Raw genomic sequence first — 26646 nt, forward strand, 5'->3', positions numbered from 1 at the left:
CAAAGGAAAATTCACAGGAAAGCATGCAAACTCTACCCCTTAGTGACATAGAAAAAACCTGAAAAATGGAAGTCAAAAAAATGTGTGGTTGAGGAAAATACATACAAAAGTTTCATAACCAACCTACTCAATATTTACAGAAGTAATCACAGTTGATCCAAAAAATCTCCTAGGGGGATTCACGGCATCCTTTCCTAAGGTAAAAACTGGTCACTTAATCTATTTACAAGCAGCAATGTAAGTCTTCTGTGTTTTTTAATCCATTCGGACTTTTACTGTCTAGTTCACATATGGTTCTAGATTCCAAATGGCAGAGCTTCTTTTCTCTGTCGCCTCCCTTTTTCTTCTTGGGAACTGCCTTTATAACAAAATACCGGAGACACCTCAACTCATTGTTGTGTTCACTTTTGAAGTGCCTCGCGACAGGATATTGAGTGTCATCATTATTAACAATTGCACGTAAATGTTGGAGAATTCTGACGTGCACCTGCAGCTTTGTGCTACCCACAAATCTTAGGCCGCAGGTGCACGTCAGAACATAGACCGCAAAGTCTGTCCTGCAATTGAAATTCCCATTTATGGCTACCTCAGTTGGACTGAAGGGTGTCTTGTAATGGGTGGTATTAATACCAAACTTGCACGCTCTGCAAGAGCTGCATTTATAAAAACCCCTTTCTGCTAGTCAACCACATGTTACTGGTAGTGTTTTCGGGACTATTTTTTACCACTTGTGATCTCATAGATGGGCCCTTTCTGAATGTGATCATAGGCGTTTGGGGGAGTCTTGGGGCAAGTACCCCATCAGTCAAGACTATCGGCCAATTTTGCTTAATAATTGACCTAATTTTCCTTTCTTGCCTACTGTATGTAGTTATTAATCTAGGCTTATCTTCTGCCGTAGTATCTACATCTTTGATTGTCTCTACACTAGGCAAGAGAGTTTCCCTGGATCTGATGTTAACCTTGATTAAAGCTGTTTGAAGACATTTCTCATCGTATCCTCTTTCCCGAAATCTGTCAAGTGCTTCATACGCACAGATCTCAAACTCACTTTGATCACTACAGATTCTTTTGAACCTGAGTAATTCACAAAAGGGGATATTGCTTATAAGGTGCTTAGTATGTGCACTGCTGGAGTGCAGGATAGAATTACCTGCAGTGGCTTTTATATAAAGGGTTGTAGCAATTTTTCCTCCCTTTATAAACACCTTCACGTCCAAAAATTCAATACAGCTTTTGTGCATATGAGAAGTAAATTTCAAATTGCCTGAGTTGTTAATTGCAGAGATAAACTCTACTGCACTCTTTGCTTCACCCCTCCACACTATAAAAATGTCATCTATGTACCTTAGCCAGTAAAGTACATGGCTATTGAACATCAGCGCATGCACCTGTTTCAGGACCTGCTCCTCCCACCAGCCTACATGTAAACACACATAGGTGGGAGAGAAGCAGGCCCCCATCGCTACACCTCTTTTTTGGAGATACATCTCCTCCTTAAAGACAAAAAAATAGTTGTTTAAACACCATGTAATGGCTTGAATCAGCATCTTATTGTGACCATAGCATTCAGCCTGTCTGGTGTTTAAAAAGAATTCAACTGCATTGATACCAGCTTGATGTTCTATGCTGGTATACATCGATTCTATGTCCAAGGTGATAAACATAAGGTCTTCCCCCCAAACAATATTATTAACTTTGGTTAGAAAATCACCAGTGTCCTTTACATATGTGGGTAAAGTTTTTACAAATCCCTGCAAAAAGTAGTCCACATATTCGGTAATGTGTTCGCCCATACTTCCAATGGTCGATATTATAGGCCTGCCCAGTATTGGGGTACAGTTTTTATGGACCTTGGGGATAAAATATATCCTGGGTACTATTGGAAATTCAACTTGTAAAAATTTGAATCCTTCATTGGATATCATCCCCTCTCTTTTCCACTTGGGCAATAAATTATTCAAAATGTCTTTAGCCTGGGTGTAGCGGCGATAATCCACCTTCTCATAGCATGTTAAATCATGAAGGTGCCTGAAAGCTTCAATGATGTAGTCCTGTCTTGGCCAGATGACAATATTGCCACCTTTGTTAGATTTAGAGATCACAATTTCTTGATTCTTGCTCAACTTCTTTACCAAGCTGTTATATTGTTTCTCATGATCAGTTCTTGTTCGTTTTTTATGCTTGACCTGATCATACAAATTCTTAATTATTTCTGTGATTACTTCGTGAAAGATGTTGCATCACGAGGGTGGACCGCCCGCTTGCAAGAGGGGGCGGTGTCGCCGCGATCTATAGGGACCAGTGGGTCTTCTCCTGCGAGCCCCAGGACGAGCTGGTGGACGCGGAGGTGCTCCATTTCTCCCTTGTGCTTAACTCACACTTCACCGTAGGAGGTACACTGGTGTACCGGCCTCCGAGATATGCTGGGAACTTTGTGGGGGCACTGGAAGAGGTTATAATTCCGCGTGCTTTAAGATATTCAAGGTATCTCCTTTTGGGGGATTTTAATATCCATGTCGATATCTTACACTCCATTGAGGCCATTCGTCTAGATGAAGCCCTCTCTATGGCCCACCTCAAACAATGGGTTGACACTCCAACCCATGTGGGGGGGCCACCTCTTAGACCTGGTCTGCTCTAATTTCGATATTGTCATGGCCTGCCCTGAGAGCGTGACATGGTCGGATCATAAGTTGGTCAGGTTCTCCTGGTCTTTGGATGCTGCTACGGAGAGTGGTCCTCCATTTGCCCATTCACAGAGAATTAATTTAGTCACCCTGACTGAATCTTTGTCTCAAACCCGTCCAACACTGACCTCGGAGGTGGAAGTGGCGGTTAGTACCTTTAACGCCTGGGTGGAACATGGGTCTGATGCCTCCATCAATAAAGGCTGTATCAGTAGGCTGCGGTCTACCCCTCCAAACCATGGTTTTCCCACACCCTACGGGAATTGAAACTGGGATGTAAGAAACTCGAGCGGGTGTGGAGACAAGCCTACCTGCCCGAGGCAAAGAGAGATCTGCGGGTGGCGCAAAAAAACTACTATGCTGCTATCAGAACTGCCAAGAGCAGCTACTATGCCGGGCAAATCGAAAAAGCGAATAATAATAGCAAGGAAATATTTTCAATTGTTAAAAGCTTTTTATCACCATGTGCCACGCAACCTCTGTTGCCTTCATCTGAGCAGTGGTGCAAAGAGCTTTCTTCTTTCTTCGTAGACAAAATCGCCAAAATCCAAGAGGACTTGCACGCCGTTTGTGACGGCTTTTTGTCCCCCCTTGCACTCCCCCCTCCACTGTGCCGAAGCCAGTTGAGCAGTTTGCTATCTTCTCTCCATCTACTGAGTCCGACATTACTGCAGTCCTTGCGGCCTTGAAGTCGGGGTCTCCCTCTGACCCTTGCCCTGCCAGGGTCCTGGGGGGGGGGGGGGGTAGCTGAAACAGTAGGCAAAGAGGTCATCCAGATTGTTAATCTTTCTTTTTCCTCTGCCACTGTACCGCTTTGTTGGAAGCAAGCTAAATTGCTGCCGCTTCTGAAAAAGACTGGGCTGGATCCAGCTGTGCCTTCCAACTATCGGCCCATATCATTACTGCCAGCCTTAGCAAAGGTCTGCGAGAAAATCGCTTTCAAACAGTTGGACAATTTTGTTGAATCATCTCAGGCACTGCATCCAGCTCAGTCTGGATTTCGGGCTGCTTATAGCACCGAAACGGCGCTAGTCGAAATGTCGGAGGCTATCCGGGAGTGCCTTGATGGAGGTGGCAGAGCGGTTCTGATTTTATTAGACCTCTCTGCCGCCTTCGATACGGTGCCCCATACTCTACTCCTCACTAGACTAGCTGCTGTTGGCATCACCGGCCCTGCTCTTGACTGGCTGATGTCTTTTCTGGACAATAGGACGCAGCATGTCTGGATGCCTCCACATGCCTCCTTACCTAAGAAACTCACCACAGGAGTTCCTCAGGGGTCTACTCTGAGTCCCTTGCTTTTTAATGTTTATTTACCCCTTTGATTTATCTAGCGGAACAGCTGGGGGCCAAAATTATGGCCTACGCCGACGATACCCAACTTTTGTTCACCTGGCCAAAGGACAATTTGGATACGTCGGCGGTCCAACTTTGCCTTTCACCGGTCTTCCGCTGGTTAGCACTTGCTCAGCTCAAGTGTAATGAAGACAAGTCCGAGGTTCTCTTTTATGGCTCCTTTCCTGATAAATTCAGTGACCTTTTATGGCCCGTGATCTGCCTTGCCCAAAATCCATAGGTGGCCCAGCAAAAAACCTTGGAGTTTGGTTTGGGAACGACCTTAAGTTTGAGGACCACATTAAAAAACTCACAGGGTTTGTTTTGCCACTCTCAAAGCCCTACGTAGGTTTTTTCCCCTCCTCCCGAGAGAGGCTAAAGAGACGGTTTCGCGTGCTCTAATACTTTCTAGGCTAGACTACGCAAACGATCTGTTCTGCGGTCTACCTGCCTATCTGATTCAACGTCTCCAGGTCATCCAAAACACGCCCGCAAGGCTCTTGTTCAAACTAGCCAGGAGATCTAGTGTCTGCCCCTGCCTCCGCAGCCTCCACTGGCTCCCGGTTGTCCACCGGATCATGTTTAAAACTCTTGTCCTTTCTTTCCGCGCGGTCCATCAGACTGGTCCTGTCTGCCTGAGCAAAAGGTTTGCCTTGTATATCCCTAATCGATGCCTCCGGTCGGCTAACCAGTGCCACATGATTGTGCCTAGATTTAAGTACTCGCGACTAGGTGGCCAGTCCATTTCGGTCAGGGCCTCTAGGGCCTGGAATGCTCTTCCTTTCCATCTTAGGGCTGCTCCGACCATTACGGCCTTTAAGAAGGGGCTGAAAACTCATCTGTAAGTATTACTCTTTAAAATTGTTAACTCCTTCTTGCCTTCTGAATCTGCCTCACCTTCCGCGCCAGGATACTATTTTAGTAACAGAGCGCGCTACAAAAGCCTTTAAATCATATCATATCATATCATGTTGATGGCATCTTTGGGCATATTGGGAACAAATGTTGATTTCGCTTAAAAAGGGCTTAAACCTGCTCCTTTTTGTTTAATGTTTGCGTCCAAGAGAAAATCTTGTGTTCCTTGATACTCAGGGTGGTCTTGACCGCTCATAGTTTCAGTTCTCCCTAATTCATATACCATACGTAAAGTTGGAATATCGGAAGATTGAAAACCACTGCCTGTATCACTTGCATCTGTAGCTGAAAGCGTTTTCTCCTTTGTTCCTGCTTTGATGGTAAAAAACTTCTTAAGTTTCAATTTGCGTATAAAACAAAAGATATCTATTCTAGTAGTGACATAATTAAAATCCGTTACCGGGCAAAATGACAAGCCCAGTGCAAGCAGTTGTTTTTCAGCCTCAGATAAAATTGTAGGGGAGAGATCAATTATTGTGTTGTCTGTTATTATTTGCGCCATTGATTTATTTTTGGTTTTACAAATCCTCCTCTGGCGCCGCTCTCTTCTTTTGATTGTCCTTCTTGATTTCCTACTTTCCTCTGATTCCGAGTTCGCAATGTCTGTCTGCGGTCTGAGGCAAAAAAATTAATTTCTTCCGCTAGATCTAATCTTCTTGTTTCTTCACCTCCTTCTTTGCTGCTAACACTTTCATAATCGGATGCCGATTCACTTGTCAATAACCTTCCATCCGATTCTGATGCAGCACCATTTTCAGCATTATCAGTATTCCTTTGCTGCTGCCTGCTGCTCATCATTTCATTTAAAGGTTTTCTGCTTTGTTTTACTTTTTTTGCTAGCTCATATTTGCGAGAAAACGTGAAGATACGCCCTTCCTCATAATCCGTTTTGTCTCTTGAGAATTTAAATTGCTTGCGCATTTTGATTTTCTCTTCCTGTTTGTTGAGACGATCATGGATCTCCTTTCTTGTTTTATCAATATTGTCATTGGGCTCTAGTTTTTTCAACAGCTCATTTATATTATCAATTTCTGTCACCAACTTCTGTCTGTCTATTTCAGCATACTTAACTAATATTTGCACTAAATTCATGGACGCATGCAAGTTGCTCTCCCCCCACTCCTTTAGCATACTTGGATTCGGGTCCTCATAGCTGGGGGCAAGTACAATTCTAAGGCCCCTAGGAATTCGCCCAACTTCTATGTATTTGGTTAAAGATTTGTGCTCCCACCACTTGGTGACTTCACTCCTCATACATTTTTCCAGTCGTTTAAGCAAGGCTCTCATGTCATCCTCCTTACTGCCAGCTGCCCCTTCTGGGCCTTTTTCTTTAGCTGGAACTGCGGGTAAGTTGTTAAATAAATCTTCTGCAGCCTCTTCCCTCATGCGACGCAGCTCCAGCAATGCACTGCTTTTACGGCACAGATGCGTGACGCATCTGTGCCGTTTTTGCCACATGGTGCGCCGCATTGTAAATGCCGCGCACCATGGGTGGCGGAGCTGCGGCGCACAATAACTGGCGCATCCCTGGGGATGCGCCAGTTATTGTAAATCTGCCCCTATACATTTAGCCAACGAGGGAGCACTTACTGATTAGACAGTAGAAAGTACTCCAGTTGAGTAGAGGTATTGCACAAAAAGGTGGCATCTTTGTGGACAAACACGCAGGGCGGGATTCATTCTGCCCCCTGTCAGACTCGTTTTTTGTGCCCTTCTGCCCTTTGTTAGACTCGTTTTCCCTTGTTTTTCTGCCCTTCTGCCCTGTTAGTCTCGTTTTTCCCTTGTTTTTCTGCCCTTCTGCGCTTTGTTAGACTCGTTTTTTGTGCCCTTCTGCCCTCTGTTATTCCCTTGTTTTTGTGCCCTTCTGCCCTCTGTTAGACTCGTTTTTTGTTACCTTCTGCCCTCTGTTAGACTTGTTTTTGTGCCTTTCTGCCCCCTGTTAGACTCGTTTTTTGTGCCCTTCTGCCCTATGTTAGACTCGTTTTTCCCTTGTTTTTCTGCCCTTCTGTCCTCTGTTAGACTGTTTTTTGTGCCCTTCTGCCCTCTGTTAGACTCGTTTTTCCCTTGTTTTTCTGCCCTTTGTTAGACTGCTTTTTTGTGCCTTTCTGCCCTCTGCATCACCACATCATCACTCAGCGCTACCCCAGCATCACTCAGCACCACCACATTATCACTCAGCACCCCCACATTATCACTCAGCACCACTCAGCACCACCACAGCATCACTCAGCACCACCACAGCATCACTCAGCACAACCATAGCACCACTCAGCACCACCACAGCACCACTCAGTACCACCACAGCATCACTCAGCACCACCACAGCATCACTCAGCACCACCACAGCACCACTCAGCACCACCACAGCACCACTCCGCACCACCACAGCACCACTCAGCGCCACTACAGCATCACTCAGCAATACCACAGCATCACTCAGCACCACCACATTATCACTCAGCACCACCACAGCACCACTCAGCACCACCACAGCATCACTCAGCACCACCACAGCATCACTCAGCACCACCACAGCACCACTCAGCACCACACCAGCATCACTCAGCACCATCCCAGTATCACCCAGCACCACCACAGCACCACTCAGCATCACCACAGCACCACTCAGCACCACCACAGCACCACTCAGCACCACCCCAGCATCAATCTGCGCAACCATTCAACAACAACTGATTCAAATATGTTCTCTCAATGTTTCAAGCTTTATTACAAATGTCACAAAAAGATGTTAATATTTCACTTCTGTCCTTGGATTTTCGTCACAATAAAATACACTGAACATAATCTTCAGAAAAGTTATTTACAAAAGTTTAAGCTATTGCCATTATATATTAAAATCACTTTTATTTAAGTATAAATTATTTAAAAAAACTTAAAGCCCATTGTAATTTTTAATATCAATACATCTAAGTCATGTAAATACAAAACATGTTGCATTACAAATGCTATAGGTGTCACATTTGCGAAAGTTATAACTATTGGCATTGTAAATGACAAAGCTATTAATTTAGCTATTTTCAAAACCAACACATAAATAAAAAAAATTGTCATTTACAAGACCAATAGCTCAAACTTTCCTAATGCGAGACCTATTGCATTGCAAATGCTTGTTTTTATATCTGTCAGTGCTTCCTGTTGAGGTTTAATTTTCGTGACTGGCGCCTCATTGCCTACTTGTAACTATTCTCTGACCCTGCTTCAAGGGTCAGAGCAGGGTGAGAGAATAGTTGCAAGTAGGCAACGAGGCGCCAGGAAGCACTTACAGGCTTACAGCAGCAGGTGCCCAAGTTGAAGTTAATTTCTTTGTAACCCTTTTGTAAAAGGTTACAAAAAATTAGCTTCAACTTTTGCACCTGCTGCTGTAACCCTGTAAGTGCTTGGCTGAAAATTCGTCCCCGCTGATTCGTGGATTTTACTGTGATTTCGCGAGATTCGCGGATCGCGAAATCGCGGAAAATCCGCAAATTCCGCGAGCGGAACGAATTTTCAGCCCATGCTTAACCCTTTCGATGCTGATGACGAGCTCAGCTCGTCATCAGCCACGGTGGTCGTGTGCTGATGACGAGCTGAGCTCGTCATGAATAATGGCATCAAAAATTTTCCAGCACACAGCGGGAAAACGCCTAGCAGCCAAGGTGTTAATTAGTGATACTTGCCGCCCACCCGGTACATGCTACATTAAGGTAACTTGCGCATTCTACGAGGTCAAAACTGCAACAGGGACACACACATAAGTACACTTCCTGGCCAGGCAGGAACTGAACAACGCCCAGGTCCCTGGAATAATTATTCACACCCCTATGCTGTCCTGGCGTACGCAAGCCCAGCCCACTTTACGTACGTATAAATAGGATAACGACGACGCCACGTGTTCCAGTTCTTCCATATTGCCTCAGGTGATATGGCTGCATCCACCTCGCATATCACAAAGCGCAATAAAAAAAGGGATCAGTGAGGTGTACACCATCCTGTCATTCAACACTGGATAAGAATTGTGAACCCTACTGGCTGTTGTGTTTGGAAAGGGATCCATGAGGTGTAGACCATCCTGGCAATCAACACTGGATATGAATTGTGAACACTGCTAATCGTCGTGTTAGGACATACAACAATTACAGCAGGTGAGCAGTGGGGCCTGGGTGCACAGGGGCTGCAATTGAGCGCAGTGCTGTGGGAGGGGTGGCGTGCATCAGCCTGGGTGCGCAAATACGAACAAGCGATGTTGCCGTGCGTAATGCTATGATCTCTGACCTCCTTCAGTCACACATTTTAGAGACATGCTTGGACCATACTGTAGGCCTGAGCCAGCGGGCAGCTCTGCCCTACAGACACGTGGCATTGGCTTTTGGAACACCGTAGTGAGCTACTTACTGAGTGTACCTGCACACAGGCTTGCACCACTGCATTACACACGCACAACATGCTTCTAGCATAGGCTCTGTTCCTTTGTATGTGAACGTTGTCATAACATATTATTTAACCTGGTGAATTCTCGTGCACTCCAACTCCTCTTTGAACCACGATTACCACTAACAGTTGGTAGATCGTACTTCAAGAAGGAAGGATGCACTCAACTGGTGTTCTCTATTAAGCTTGAAATAAACCTTCATTTACCTCAAGAAGTTTCCAGCATTATATTATTTCTCCCTTTTCAGACACTGAGTTGGTTGCGCCAAGATGGGTGGAGTAGGTGCTCACCTCGTGACTATGCCCTTGGCATTCTGACGCCTTCCATCGTGGTATCAAGACACCGTCCCCGACAGGAGACCTGCTGTGCTACCCTGAGAGATGCAACCCGGAGTCGGAGCTCGCATCGGCTCATCTTTGAACACACTGGTGGTGGCAGGTGAGTAGTGAGGCGTCGGTGCACAGGAGCTGCAATTGAGCACAGTGCGGGGGAAGGGCTGGGGTGCAGCAGCCTGGGTGCACAGGTGCAGGCAAGCGATGTTGCGGTAGATGATAATGTAATCTCGGACTCATTCATATCTGTTTCATTTTAAGGACTTGCTGGACCGCACTCTTTCTCACGGACCCCAGTGTCCCAGACACACGGGTGACAGGAGGTGAATAGTGAGGGCTGGGTGCAGGCGGCCGACACTCTGTCTCCTCCTCCCTCTGTTCTTTTGACTCTCCCTCCTCTTCTCCCTTCCAGCCACTCCCTCTCTGTCCCATTCTCACTATCTTCCTTTCATTCTGACTACCTTTCTTTTTCTCTTGGACATGGCACACATTTTTGTCTAGAAGGTTTTGTACACTGCTTCGGCAGGAGTCCCACCCATTTATTTCATGTTATACTGTTCTTTGTTCGAATAAAGTTGCGTTCCCAATTATTTGTTTTGTTTTAATAACGTTTTTGTTTTTTTCAATAAATAATTTTGTGTATGGGTCTTCTTTTTCTGACAACACTTGTCTGTAGTTTATTGTGAAAATCGGCGGTTTATAGGAGGTTATAAGGGAAAACATTTGTCATTTTACGGTGAACCTAACAAATATAAACCAACAGACTATTACATAAATGAAACCTGGGTAATTCTACAACTGCAAAGGTTCTATGAGTGTATCACTTTATAACACCATGAGTACTGCCCGTGTGATTACAGAACCAATAAGGCACTGCCTAGGGCCACCAAGGCTTCAGGGACTAGCGAGGCCCACCCTGCATATTTAAGTAAAGCCCCAGAGGGTGGAGATCCTCAGGCTTGAGTTGGCCTCGAAGCCCCCCGAACAATTAGTAAACAATACTCGGGGACATGGCGATCCCCTAGGCTGCAAAACGTCTCTGTGCCCTCCCGCGCCTAATTTACATGTGAGATTGAGGTCCCCAATGCTGCAGAGACCCCGCAATATAATAATAGGATTGGCCCCGGAACATTACCCACCAGGGGGCTCATTTAACCCCTTTCGTGCTCATGACGAGCTCAGCTCGTCATGAGGCACGGTGCTCGTGTGCTCATGACAAGCTGAGCTCATCATGACCACACCCATTTATATTGGTCCTCAGCACAGAAGAAAAATATGTCTAGCAGCGATGGTGTTAAATGAACAGGTGAGCCCCTGCTTCATTTTTTTCTCCATTTTTACCATCTGGATCCACTTTATTGAAGCGATACGAGGTTTTCCTCCTATCGCTTCAATGAGGCAAACAAGGATTTGCTATCACAGGGTGGAAGCCATGCACCAGCTCTGTAATAGAAAACATAAATGTCCCACAGATGCACACCCCAGGACATTGTATGAGCTGCACCTGGGAGGTGGCGCTCCATAGGGCCATGAAGCATTGGTTACGGCATAACTACAGAATTAGTATAAACGCATACTAACACTACTTGCACACGTGTAGTACAGAGACCAGAGTGTAGTGAAGAGGCAAAGGAAGCCCAAAATCAAAAAATATAAAACCTACCAGAGGTCGGATGACATAGTTCAATGAGCCGACGACCCTAGGATGAGTAGAAACAGCTTCACAAAGAAAATGGATCTTCATCAGAATGCAAGCAAGCTCGAAATATTGGTGAGTGCCACCTTCTTTTTACCTTCTCCCGCTCATCGCCAAATTTATGTAGTGAAGAGGCAGACAGCAGTGGATCCGATAAGTAGATTTATTGCAGGAAAACAAGACAGCTTAAACAGCCACCAACAGGAGCAGACACAAGGCAACCGTCTTCTCCAGCACCATGTACAAACTCCCCAAGATTTCCCTCATGGGAGCCCTACATTCTAACATTACATACTTACATTCTACTACCATTACATACTAACATTCTACTTTTACTTACATTGGAATACTACACAGAGTACATGACTTTACAACAATGAGCTCATGGTTTCATCCATGAGTCTTGAGACCGGTAGGGGTGAGTAGTTCACTTCCCACTCCCTGTATTTTATAAACTCAAACTAACTGATACATTTAATCTTCAAATAGCCCATACCACATTTGAGAGTCAGCAACATTTGGAAATCCAATGTTCTAAACATTTTACTGAGCTATTGCACAGCACACTATGTTCCATAAATTAAACACAACTGGCTTCATCCATGTTTTCAAAACTTCTATTTTGCTAACAGGTTTTAAAACAACTTTTGGATTAATTCCTTCATTTTTGGGCTCTCTGTATTCAAAATTGTTTGGAGAATTGAAACTACTCTTCTCATCCTGGGGTGGGCAACATGCCAACATGAATGGAAATGCAGCCCACCTGACTGAATACCAATACTGCAAAGCTATTGCATCCTACTTCAGAGAAGAACTTCAGCCTTCTCAAGTGAGACCTTTTTTCATTGCTCAAACTATTTTCTGGCTGTCATCTTAAAGAAAACCATTAGAACAAAAAGTGCGCCTTCCTGTCCTGTTGATTTCTAGGAAGCAGCTTGTCCAATCAGAGAACATCAAGTGTTCTGCAGTATAATGCAGTTACCCATCATCAAAGCTGCTGTTAATGATTCTTCCCTAAGCTGACTGTGCTGATATGTGTGACGACATGCGTGGGACCAACAGTCTCCCAATTATGGGACACCTTCATGTCACTTCATGGAGCTCTTCAACGGGTGAAGCTGCACAGGATGACATATTCATCTGCAGTTTCAACACCTTTAATCTTCAGTTGCATCCTGGCTTCATCATCATCAACAGCTGGTGAGTACAAGTATCAGTGCATCTAGCTTGCATATTTCCAATGTTCCCTATTTACAAGGGGGACTTGAACAATGCCAACGTCTCGATCTGTGTATTCCAGCTTCGATCTTGAAGTGTGAAAGTTTCTATCTTTTTTCATAATTATGTGAATTGAGTAAAATAGGAGAAAGATAATCCAAAGGTAATGCTGTTTTTGCTCTGAGCCTCATAGTCAAATGGAGCACAGGGCATTTTACCCATCTTTTTCAAGTATCAATGCATAATGAGCGATGTATACATATATTCATTCGAATTGCTTCACTATCATTCGAGGGATAACATCCTTTTCACATTTGCTGCGTATATACTATTAAAAATAATCAGAAATGTGTATTTAAGCTGGGTGCAGATAAGTGTAAACCTTCTGGGAGACTTGGCTTGAGCAAGCACTGCTGTAAACATCCTTCATGAAGATCACAAGCAGGCATCTTTGAGCCAGCCTGGGCATATCAGCTTGCTGGGTACATCCAAAGTTGTGGAGCACAGAGAAAGAGAACACCCTCCTCAATTTAACAAACACATCTGCTGTTCTACAGCTGTGTGCAGGTGAGAGTCCACCTTAGAAACTCGTATAGGCCCTTTTGGTGCTCAAACAGCTTAGCTAGGGGCAAGAAGGGGGGGGGGTTGGAGAACAGAGACTGTTTCTATCTTTCCTTGGGATGAAATCTTGAAACACTATTACAATATTGCAAACTATTTTACATATTTTGTTTATGAATCACTTTCATTACGACTAATTTGTTCATCTTCATAGTTACAACTATACATATTATTTGCATTACAACAGGATGTTCACTTTTATTGACGTTTATGATTATTTGCTATTTACAAAGGCATATTACGAATAGTATCTTTCTGACAGCACGCATACAAAGATAGAACGATCCTATTTTCTTATGTCCTGAGACTCTACAGACACAAATATACTACTTGCTCATAAAATATGTTTTGTGAATAGCAAACAATCATAAACGTATACAATAGTGTGTTTACCTCTGTGAATCAGGTCCAACATGTGTATACTTGAGTGTTTCCACTCATGCCGAAAAGAGATTTGGAACCAATCAATCACAAATACTCCTGTGAGTCTCACAGGAATGATTGTTGCCTAAAACGCATCATGCTCAGGTGTTTTGAGTATTGCTGTCCTCCAGGTTAACTTTCTCACACTGGTAAATTGGCATCGAGCCTGCACTATCATCAGAGCGTCTAGAAACACTACTCCCAGAAAGGATTTAGTAAGGAAACTGCAAAAAGGTATCAATCAATTCAGGGCCATGCCTAATGATAAGTCTGAAGTGCAACAAACTACAACATAAAATAGGGTATCAGTGTCATTTAAATGGGAAAAGATAGTTCTGTTGTTTCATTACCTTTTTGGCAGGTTATAATTTTTCTCCTCAGCTGAAGGCATAAATCATTAAGGTGATCAGTGTGCCAGTATTTCAGAAATACTTTTCGAACTCCCATCTGGAAAAATAAACGTGGGGAATTTATAATGCCGCATGAGTCTAGAATAAGAATCACATTATTTGCCAAACCTGTGTTCTTGAAATAGAGTGCACAGAACTAACATCTCAACAAAGAGTGCTGGCGTAAAAGTACAGACGTCCATTATATGTCATCCTTTATTAACAATACTCATTGAGTTTTCAGCAGTTTTTGACACTTTTCGACGCATGCATAAAGTACTTGAAATATTATACGTCAGTCATCGCTGCAATTTTTATTAGAGGAGCTTATGGTTTAACAAGAGAATTGGTAAATTCCTTAAGTAATGGAAGCAACTCGGACCAAGTCTCTCAATACATATTATCAACCCTTTTCTGGTCCAACAAATATTCAGTTCATTTTAAAAGTATCTGTGCATTTACGCTGCAGTATTCACATAGGGTTTCCTGCAGTAGGATACATTTGGAAGTATATACAAAATAAAAGCAGAAGAAATGATTGGCTACAAAATAGCAATTACTACTCTCAAGATGTTGTGTGCACACTATCTTATAGGAAAATTCTTAACAGAATCAGAGCATCTTTCAGAGTACGAAGAAAGGGGTTAAGATAAATAAAACTTTGAACATTAACCTCTGTACGCGCACAATACGTGAAAACATTAAAATAATATTTTTGATGAATATTCATGAATACTGGTATAGAGTAATGGGGCGTCTCACATACCCATTTAGGCAACCGCAAAAGAAAGAATTAAAACGAAACACCATTAGTAGCTGGAGTATCAGGGGAACTAAATCACAGAAAAAAATGCAGGAGAAGTTAGTCTGAGGTTGTGAAGGTAGTAACATGAAGGCGATTCTTGGGATGTTCTCGCTGTAACAGTTTATTAAATTTCCAATGAAGTGTGAAACAGAATATGTTGAAGTCAAAAGAAGCATCTCAGTGCCTGAATGTGTGTGGTTTGCAGTGCTCTCCTCAACATAGCTAGTATGAAAGACCATCATTTCAATCCTGCATTACATTACATTTCACCACCTCAGTCGATGGCATGATCATCGGGTGCTAAATGAAATTTGTTCTCGAGATAACCATAGACAATTTTTTTAAAGAATACTTTCCGCAACAAAAACTTTGGAAGAGAAATCTTAAATAGCCCCTTCATCACATGAACTTCTAATTTTCTTGTGCACCTCGTTTTGATGTCAGTTATTTGCATGCGTTGGTAGCAATGAGAAACATACCCTCTCAAATGGGGAATCAATGTGAGCACAAGTCCTGGTTCCTTATTGATCACTACACATCATGGTTCACAATGTCCTTCTCTAAAAAGTGTGGCTGATGGATTGACTTTGTGACTCATCTTTGACATAAACTAGGTCACTTCTCAATGACCAACCAGAAAGGCGTACTAGTCCTGTAGTGCACTGTTAAACATGACCTACCATTTTCACCAGTAGTTCCACTAAAAGACAAACCGAGCTCAGAAGAGTAGGCACAAATATTTTCTAAAAAAACTACATCCAGACGTTTTTCATATTATATCTTTTGTTGTTATGAGCTTGAGAAAAACAAAATCATTATTATCCTTAAGAACTGCAGTTTGTTTCCTTTTTGATGGTTAGATTATTGTAGCCTATACATTACGATCACAATTACTCATTTAGGGACTTTTCTCTCTTAATTACTAACAGGCATTGCAACAGCTGCCGTTCAGAATACGAATTGAAAGCAGTGAATAACATATTTAATATGTTTCCTATAGGCTCTGCATTTGAAGTTAAAAAGAAGAGTCTTCTTTATAAAGACAAAGAACTGTTAATATTGTTAGAGTCATGCCCAAATCTCCCCATTGGTGGTTTAAAGTGTTTGAACACACGCTCACTATATATCTCCACCTGGAAACGTTGTCTGATCCATTTCAATAATGAGTGTTATGCAAATAACTATAAAAACATGTCCCCCCCCTCTCAATTGAGTCATCACACCCAAGAAAAAACTTGTGGAATGTGGATACAAAGTTATATACATAGCATAATATGTGATTCTTGAACATATGACTGGCTGCGTGGATTATGCCACCGATTATGTCCGGTACAATGGGACTTTTATAACAGTTTGCAAAAGCAGAGCCAGGCACTATCCTTGGCCAGATGTATGAAACCTTTTGCAGCTCGGAAACGGCCTGATTCGCAATAAGCATTTTTAAATGTACAAAGCCCTATTTGTGATTCAATAAGCTATTACTGTATTGCAAATTGGGTTTGCAAGTTGCTATTTGGGAGTGGCGTGCCAAGGGCGTCCCTTCCTAATAACGAGTCACAGGGGCATGTATGAAGGTTTTGTGACCAAAGGTGGTCGCAAAACATTCATACTTCCCCGACTCCGTGAAGGAGGTGGTAACCCATTTGCAAACAGGAAGGGGTCACCAAGGGACCCCTTCCCCTTTGTAAATGTGGGTGCCAACATTTTGTAAGAGCAGGCAGTGGCCTCATTTCACTTTTTTAAATGTATCCTATTTTCCTTTCAGGTAAATGGGCTGCATTTCAAAATAAAAATCTGCTTTATTTAGAAAGCAGTCACAGACATGGTGGTCTGCTGACCGCAGCAGGCAACCAGCAGGCCATCATCCCTGTGAGTGCAAGCCATTCCCAATGAGTGGTAAATTGCGACCTGCCTCATGAATATTAATGAGACAGGTCCTGACCCATTGGGAATCGCAAACAGTGTAAAACACACTGATGTACATAGCTGTGTGCGATTTCCTAAAAGTGAATTGCAAAAATTCACTATTAGGAACTCGCATACGGAAGGCTTTGTACATCTGACTCATATTTACACATCTAACGTGAAAAACCCCTCATGGAGAGAATGCTATAGACTTGCAGCTACTTTCTAACAGGACAGCAATCTTCTTTCAGAGAAAAAAACATTATTTGAATTCATCACCATGAGAACAGAACTAGCTTTGGGATCATTCTATACGTGAAATTGACAGGGCAGGAAGCTACTGGCACAGGTGTCAAATATGGATTCATGTTTGTAATCTATTTTTTAGACACTTACATTAATGGCATAATGAAATGCAATAATAGACGTTGGGAAGTTACTATGCACATAAAGGTATTGAAAGTAAATGATTGGTAATGCATAACTTGATTCCAGTGTGAATAAAAACAACAGTAAATTGTTAATAATTTTCAAGTTAAAAACGTAGGCTAGATTTTTTTCTGATGGTGGAACAGCAGGAAATGATAACTCAGTTTACTCAATATACATAGGAATTACAAAATCCGAAAATGTATACTGTGGAAACCTTATGGATTGTGAAGTGGGTCACAAGCAAAAACAACACACAGTCGTTTTGAAGTAAAACGGTGTAAAATTTAAAAGGAAAAAATGGGCAGCAGTTAATTCTTATGTTTCTAATGCTTAACCCTTGACAACTCATTCAGCAATCAACTGCTTGTACACGTTGGCAGGTGTAGGTCAAGTCAAGGAAAGCTGCATTCGACTGATTTTTTAACAGTCATCAAACCACATAAAAAAAAGACAATAGGACATTATCACGATTTTAAAAACATTGATCTTGTAAAATCATTAAAATATCAGATGTTATTAGAACAACAGCCCTAGTATCTTAAAAACATCAAAAAGGCTCTTTATGTTAGACTTCATTAGTTAAATACATCTTCCTTTGAAGGAGTACCTTCTTAAGAAACATAGCTGTGCACCAGGTAGTTTCTTCCCTCTCCAGCATCTGAAGTCTAATTAGTGCAAGGCGGCATTGCCGCAATCTCTGCAATTTTAAAAGCGGTAAAATCCATGCTTTCCTCAAAACATCATAAAATGTAATGAATAAAACCAAATGAATTGTGGACTGGGTAGAAATATTGTCGCACGGACAGAGAGAAGGCTCCCTTGACCAGTCGTTGATTTGTGGGATGGTCACAAGTCCGTGAACAATATTCAATCTAAACCAGGTCAGTAACCGTCTGTCAAAGCTACCCAGCACAAATGTGAGGTAAGGTTCCATGTGTATTACAGTTACAGTTATCTGATGTTGCCTTACGCTGGGTTTTATAATTTCTCCTGACAATCTAACTATACCCAATGATTGAAGACACTCCTTGGCTGTCCAGTCTTCGGTGTTCCTGTGGGAGGGGTAGGTGCTGAGATGCCTACCATCAGCGACCTTTGAGGATTTCCTCACTCGCTGCTGGCCCCACCTGGACAGCTCGTGAGGCCTTCAGGAGGAATCACAACGGTTCCCAGGAGGTCCCTCGCAAGGAACCATTTCTGTACGATACTATACAGGTCGTATACCGGTGTCCTCTTAATTGAGAGGATCCCAGCAATTATATGAGCACGAAGGTCCTGACGAATTGCCCTTATGGCAAGAAACATGTCGACCGCATTCACATCAAGGGTTGAATAAGGATTGGTTTCATTGCCCACCACTCCTTAATACCCCTTTATTTTTAACAAAGCAGTGAGCCTGACTATTAAAATAATCTCCAAGGGACTCGACTGACTTTTTTTAGACACACACACCCCCACGCTCACTATTGCACTCTTTTAGGCCCCTCACACACACACACCCGTTGGCTCGGAATAGAAGATCTCCGCCAAAGTGCAGCTCCCCTTGCTGCCCGACGGGCATTGCACCGCCAGCCTGCCGTAGGAGCAGGATACCGATGATGACGCTGGACGGTCATCGGCTGGGACAACAGTTGTGGTCCTGCCGGTAGCCTGTGTGAGGTATCCTTATATTCTGAAAAGGGTCTACACCATGCACTTATCCCTTTTTTAACTAGTGAGAGAGAAGATAGGTTGAGCTAAATCACTGGCTCCCATTGGGGAACTCTGTACAACACTCATTGTTTGCTACTCCTTTTTTAAGGCCTTTCTAGAAATCGCCTGTAAAACAGTTGGGTCAGTAAAGTATTCTGGGTGCACTATTTCCTTCATAAAATTACAGATATACTTTATCCAAGGGATCTTTAAGACCCCTTCCAAGTTAAGGCAGTCCTGTATGATTTCCCTATTTAGCTTAGACTGATCCTTTGACCAGATCCTATGCCATAAGAGGGCTGGTTCTATTTTAATAAGGTTTGAGATGCAAGGAAGACCTAATTCTCCATGACAGCCAAAGGATGGGGTCCTTTGTGGCACCGATAGTAGGTATCTTAAAAAAGAATTTTCAATAATGTGTATGCGGAGGGTATTAGCAAAACCCTATACTCCCGCCCCATACATTGCATTAGCGGTGCACTTAGCCGTATAGATTTGAATAAGCTCACACTGGGGCTTCCTGCCTAACCTTCTTGATAATGACCCCTCTTCAGATGTAGATAAGTGACAGTTTTTTGCGAGACTGGCTTGTGCCCACGAATCCCCTTGGTTAAATAAAATACCTAGCTAATTTTTGACCGTCCATGAACATAGTATTCATTCTTTGTACCCCACGGCCAGAGCTCATAGTAAAGGTCTTAGAAATATTAGTGCTAAGCCCTAGGTCTTTCATAAAAATGTTAAAACTATCCAGAACCTTCTGAATCCTATTTGGGTTCTAGACATTAAAACGGCGGCATCCGCAAAAAGTAGCACAGGTATGGGTCGTCCATTCACGGTAGGGAAATCTTGATTATTCCTAAGGAGGGTTTGGCACATACCATTAGTGTACAAATTAAAAAGGAAGGGGGCCACGACGCAACCTTGCCGCACCCCCTTCTTAACAGGGAAAGCAGAAGTGAGCTCACCTGCCAACCCAAAGCCAACACTGTCCAATGCGTCTTTGTACAGGCGCCTTAAAAAGAAGATGAAGTGAGGATCACCTCCGACGGCTCCAAGGATCTCCGAGAGTCTATCATGCCTTACTGAGTCAAAGGCCGCTGTAAGCTCAACAAACACCAAATAAAAGTGGCCTTTCTTAACTCGCATATATTTACCAACCAGTAAGGACAGATTTAGGCCCTGCTCTATGGTCCCCAGCCTTCTCTAAAGCTGTATTGAATGTCTGAAAGAACTGAGTTTTCTTCTGCCCAGGCTTGCAGACATTCCAGAATAATCTGTCCTACATCATTGACCATCGAGTCTATTAAGAGATCGGTCTGTAGCTCCTGGGATCAACTCTTTTCCCTTTTTTTAAAAATTGGAACTATGATGGACTCTGCCCAAGTTTTAGGTAATCGGGCCATGCAACTGGAATTAATCACCTGAGGTATGATGGGGCCCCAAAGTAGGGTATTTGACTTAAAGAGATCCATGGGTACTCCATCAGGGCAGGGTGCTTTACCGCTCTGACTCACTGATTGAGCTCTTTTCAATTCCTCCAGGGTAAACTGTAGATCTGCATAGTCAGTTAGCTCCCCTGGTGTGTCACTAACTTGGGAGTGGGAATTCACCTGCCCATTATATACTTTGGAGAAGTGGTTAATCCATTGTTCCTTTGATATGGCTGTTTCAATTGTAGGGCCATCTGTAGATTCTAGGAAAGGGGTTTTGACTGCTCTCCAGAAGGCTCTCCAGAAGGCAGCACTAACTTTCAATTGTGCTGCGCTTTGAAGAGATTCCCATGCTTCCCTTTTCCGGGCACGTCTTTATTCATTAAGAGCTCATCAATACTCTTGTCTCACCTGTCTGACCTTGATAAGGTTTCTAGGTTGCGTGTGCAGTTCCAGTTTTAGATTAATGAGTGTGTGTGTACATTGTGCGGTAAACTATCCTTGTTTTTTAACATTACCACTCATTTACACAAATAATAAACCTCTCACCTCCCGCCGCAATTTGCTGAAAAGACAGTAGAATGCTATCTTTGGGGCAAATTCACTCAAACAGTTTTCTATATCAGTAGGGCATTTTGTTACCAGTTGTTTAGTGACGGCTTCAGGGTCGACCTTTGACCACTTCAAGGTATTGCCATTAGTTCTATTCAGTGCTACTATTCCCCCCATTACTGCATCTTTATCTGTTTTGGAGAGCCTATGTGATGGCAAGTCAACCTTTAGGCTTAATGGAAAGTGGTTACTCATGGGGTTATTCCCCACCTTGAAAGAATGCAGCCTGTGCGTGTGGTTAAGTGAGACTGATATATAATCTATATTGGAGGATAGACCTCTTCCATTAAATGTCGAGGGCATAGGAAAAGGTCTGGCCACTAGGTTGTTCACGAAGCCTAGCTCCATGCTCACAATCAACTCATTAAGACGCTCCCCCATCACTGTATGACAAAAGTGTGTGCTACATATGCTCACCTCATCAATATTGCCGCAGATCCTACTATCAACATGAGAACATAGCGCACAATTAAAATCACCCCCACCGATTATCATGGTTTCTTTTCCACTAGCAATAATAAATGAATTAAGATCACTACCCAGTTTTTGGCCAACTTTAACAGGTTATCTGTGGGAATATTGTTGTAAAGATTAACCAAAATAATACAAAGGGTTGGAGTTTGATGTATTTTTACTAGCTCGTAATATCTGTCCCCCAGTATAAGATCTATTTCACCCAAAGCAAGTTTGTTCGAGATATACACGCAAAGCCCACCCTTTGTTCTACCCCCTTGCTCTGTCGCTGCTGGTGTGTGGAAGGTTTTAAATCCATTAATATGAGTTGGTTCTCTGACCCAGTTTTCCTGGAAACATAATATATCCTGGTCAGAGATAAAATTACACCACGGTTGACTGTGTATCTTGCTGTGCAACCCTGCAATGTTCCAGGAGTTAATGTTGCATGGAGATCAATCACAGCTCAGAGTACTTCTCGGAGGAAACAGACTCAGAGGGGCAGGGTTACCAGTCTGAGCATGTGCTTGAGCCAGTGTTGATGCGTCACTAAAATCTGGTCGACTAACTCAGGAGCTACACATGGTACATCTCTCAAGGAGTTCCCTCGCATTTATTATGTGCGATGACCTGGGATCTATGGTTTCTTGTACAACAGAGTGATCAATAGGTGTTACTGCGAACATATTGCCCCATGAGGTACCCATGTCAACAACTGAATCCCCATTTAATGACTTTAGTCAGTTATTATCATCTAGGGTGTTGAGAACGTCATAGTAGTTATTCACTGGGATGGCATATCTATGTTGGGTCCAACCCTCACCTCTGTCCTCCCCTAGTAAGAACTGTGTGGGGCTGTGTGTCTTGTAGAAATAACCCAGTGGTATAATGTTGATCCCCATTTGTTCTATTGACCAGTTGCCCGCTCTATCTAGTATTGTTTGAACTAGATCTGAAGTAGATCTGGCGACCCAAATGTTAACACTGCACAGTCACCCTCTAATTACTTTTTAGATCTTCCTAACCAGCCAATCCATCTGACCATCTTAAACTCTGAAAAGAGAGGGTTTGATAATCCTGTCCTAGCACTTATGACATGCAACAATTTATTTTTTAATGTTGCCCAATGTTCCCTGGCTCCATTTAGCAATGGAGGGACATTGGCCAACACAATAGTATAGGGTGTTTTTTCTGGGGGAGATGTAATGTGTTCATACTGGGCGAGCCTCTCAGTGGGCTTCCTCTTTATGTGCGAAGTTAAGCCTAATAGGGGGGTTCCTTTTGAATGTTCAGCAACCGTTCTTGAATAGTGCTGGGGGCATGTACTGTGTTGTGTGGCCTTTCCAGAGCTGCCGTATTATGGCCGATGGAGCAATCTGAGGTGATTCCATTAAGCCAGGGCCAAAAATACCAGCCTGTATAGTCATAGAGCCATCAGTCCTGTTAGGCAGGGCAGACTTAGTTCTACATTGACATGCATTAGTCAGGTGTGGTTGAGGAGGCTGCTTACTATTTTGAATGAACTCTACCTGTAAGCTTGACTAGTTTATCTATGCTTGCTTCTAGTCTGGATAACCTTTGTATCAGCGAGTTCAATAAAACTGAGACAACTTCGCCCATTTTTAACCAGAACTCCCCACTGTAAAGGATCTGCGGAGGGGATAGAGTTGTTGGGGTAGACTCCTTATTAGCTGTTCTAGTAGCTGGACAAACCCCCTTCTCCTCCTCCATAATTTTAATTTTGGCCCTCTTTTTCGTAGGGGATGAGATTGCTTGTTAGAGCCCTGCCCTTTTCTTTTCTTGGAGTGGATTAAGGGACTACTCCCCTGACTGAAATTACTATTTTGGCCTCTGGTAATTACTTTAGGCCGAGTTGATAAGTCACTTCTCTTTGGGGCGTCATTAATTTTGGGTACCTGGCTATGCGACACATTAATCAAAGAGAAACTATTTTGTGAGTTTGTTATGTCTTCAAGGTCAGACGTTGCAGGCTGACCTAGGGGGATTTGTGGCTCTAATGTTAGTTTTAGCTCTGCAAGTGCAATTTCACGAATTAGGGCTGACTCTGCCCTTACCAGAAAAGCATCCAGAGTCCCCACCAAACCCTGGCCTGTTAATGATTTCCGTTTTTCAATGTTTTCTGTGCCATTGTCCTCTATTGGTATGGCAACAATATGTGATAGCACTGTTATACACTTGTACCTTAGGATATTGATAACATGTTGGAAAGAAAAATTAGTGTGACCAGCAATGAAATTGCCCTCACAGAAAGAAATCTTTCTATGGAACCGAGGCAGGGTTTACTTTCCTCTGATCCATTAAATGAGGCCCATTTCGCTAGTGATCCTACAGCAGCTAATTCATCTGCTTTACCTCTTGGTCAAACAGGCCAACGTCGTATTGAGTGCCCCAGCTCTCCAATGACCCCATGTCCCATCAGCAAAATAAAGAGCGTTTATAAACTCACAATAGAGGGGCCAATTGCCAAAAGGTTTGCTAATGAGCCTGATATAATAGTTGTACAGTGACCAGGCAGAGAGTTCCTGGAGGACAGTTTTGCAAAACTGAGTGGACCCTACTGATTCCCATCTTGCCACATGTTTTGAGAACACTTGCCTCACCCCCTCCATTCCAGCTCCAGCTTTAGCACTACCTTCTTTTGGTGAATCTAACAAAGTCTAACAAAGTGGAAGTATTTGCTCATCCCCAGTCCATTCCCATATCTACGCACCCCACAGATGCTCAACAGGTTGGTCTGGATATGCACCTAGCCTGTGTCTGTGACGTGAATGTTAAGCCCCCCGGAACCAACTGAATTAATCAGCAGCACTGCGTTCCCTCCCTCAGGCACTGCAAGGTTGAATCTAGTGAACCATTGACCAACAAAGACTTCCACTGCATAACACTAAATAGGGGTTTTGATATACAGGATGGCATGCAGATTACCTTGTCACTCTGAGTGAGCTGGCTTGGATCTAAAGATACACGGGGGACTGTATTGTGAAAATATTTGGAGACCTGGCCAGCTTGAAGAATCTTTTATTGGACCCAAAATGATGGGTTTCACAGTGTGAAAGAATTAACCCTGTTTCTTTTGTTTTTTTTTAATAGGCCCCCATCTCCCTCGCGTTTGAATCAGCTGGTGACTCATGATTATTCAAGAAACACAGTTTTCCCATGCATATTTTACTTGGCAATCTTCCTTTTGGCTATGCAATTCTAACCAGTTGTAACCTAAGAACTGGCCATACAGCCTTCGGTAGGCCCATGAAAACCTACTGGAAATGGCACCAACGTAAATGCTAACAATTCTGTCTCAATCTTGTCCTGGTGTTTGGACAGGCTGTGATCTAAGTCACAGTCTCCTGACTGGATTTCCCTCATTAAAGCTTATTACATTTGTTTGTTCAAGGAGACATGAAATGCCACTCAGGTCCCATTCAAGGGTGTTTCCTGTTACTCCATTCCCGCCTCACCATCCTTGGCGAGACGGGCAAAGGGGAGCCTATCAGTCTGATGAATGTTGGGGTAGCACTGGTGGATTCAAGGAGATCAGCATTTCAATTAATAATATTTAGGGGTCAGAAGCCATATTAAAGTTTACCTAATTAATTTTCTTAATCATGAATTTCTCATTCACCTGAACCCTAATCATGCATAACTGCTGGGTTATTCAACCTGGTGGACATAAGCAGCTCCGACCAGATTTCCCTGTCTGTTACACTGGGAGTGGGCATCAGTGCTAACATCAGTGCTGATACATTAACCTATGGCCACTCCGGTGTGGCGATAATAGAGGTACTGAGCTGGATGGTTATCTTGCAGATATGGGTTTGATTATTGTGATGGAATACACCGGAGTTGTACCACACGTCCAGCCAACCTATGGAGTGGGGGGATGTGCCACCACTATTGAATACATTCTTGTGTCAAGAAGTTTGATTAATAGTATTATACATGGAGAGGAGTTTATCACTTCTTTTGGTGACTACAAAGCATTGTTAGCCTATCTTAATCTATTGTTTAGTAAATCTAACCCCACTAATTCTCTGGCACAACCCACTTCATCCAACCCGGGAGTGAGACTGCTCTGCAGGCTAGAGAACCCAAGTAACCTATTAGTGTATTAGGCAGATTACTAGGTACTAAGGTAGAAGCAGACTTATGAAAAAGTCATGCAGTGTGGCACAGCAAGTCATCTTGCTGTGCTGCACCTCATGGCAGGGAATGTGCCCCATTTAAGGCATTACGGTGCAGTCTTGCTTTTTCCCCTGCACTGACGCTCTTTTGGCTGCCTAGCGCCAACTTAGGCATTCATGCACCATGGTGCAAGGGTGCCTGTTTTGCATGAAGGATTGTTTTTGGCAGGAAGGGCACTTTCCTGCACTAAAACAATGCTGAGAGGCAATATCCTCACTCTATTTGTGCAGCAGAATGCAGCACACAAAGAAAGAGGAAGTAACGGGCACAAATAAAGACATTTCTCCTTGTTATGCCTCTCTTGGAAGGCATATCTTTTTGGAGCATGCCCAGGTTTACCAGTTCTGGTAAATCTGGGAATGCGTATAATAAACATGGAAGTTGCGTGGGAACACATATGCAATGCCCATGGAACACCTCCCTAGTGCAAAGTAAGGAAACGCAGAAATGTAGGATGCATTTCTTTACTCCAAATTGATAGATCCTCTCAAAGTTGCATTACACAGCTTTATAAAGCTCATTTAGGACTTGTGCCACTCTTGCACCACCTTGCAAGAGTGACACAACTCCACTCGTACATAAGCTTCTTAAAATCTTTCCTTCGATGCCTTAGGTATGACGTAACCAGCTTGCACCTTATACAGGCTTTCTCATTAAGTATGCTCTCATGAAGCCCTCAAGGGTAGCTATTTCCACTCTATATGATTTGGCTCCAAATGCTAATAAACAGCTGAAGGCTGTCTTACCAGCATGTCATTGGGGTCCCGCTGTGGTGGCATCTGTTCCCAACTTCTATAAAGAAAACAGAGGGAGTGAAACCCTAGGTCGAAAAAGCCAGCTGGGAGAGCATAGTAGCTGCAGCCAAAACGAAAAATCCAACAGAATTTTGGGCTACAGCCAGGGTTTTATTCACTACCCCCGATCAAGTATCCCTTCTCATGTCATATTATTGTTGCTGCAAGGCTCGATCATTTCTCAGTGCTGCATAGAACAGAGAAGGAGGGATCATCGCTTACGGCCCTGGAATGTGAAGCTGTCTATGGCTTGAATTTGACCTCAATGGTTG

The 26646-nt window shown here is 43.2% G+C and overlaps 1 protein-coding gene across 1 annotated transcript in view; it reads right to left on the reverse strand.

Moving 5' to 3' along the window:
• MYO16 (myosin XVI) overlaps window positions 1-26646 on the reverse strand; it is a 2821299-nt gene that overhangs the window by 454410 nt on the left and 2340243 nt on the right. The window contains exon 29 of the mRNA XM_086934162.1: window positions 14010-14106. Within this exon, the coding sequence (XP_086790288.1) occupies window positions 14010-14106 (97 nt within the window). The remainder of the gene's footprint in view (window positions 1-14009; window positions 14107-26646) is intronic.

The sequence above is a fragment of the Lissotriton vulgaris genome, chromosome 8, assembly GCF_964263255.1.
Source record: "Lissotriton vulgaris chromosome 8, aLisVul1.2, whole genome shotgun sequence".
Taxonomy (NCBI): domain Eukaryota; kingdom Metazoa; phylum Chordata; class Amphibia; order Caudata; family Salamandridae; genus Lissotriton; species Lissotriton vulgaris.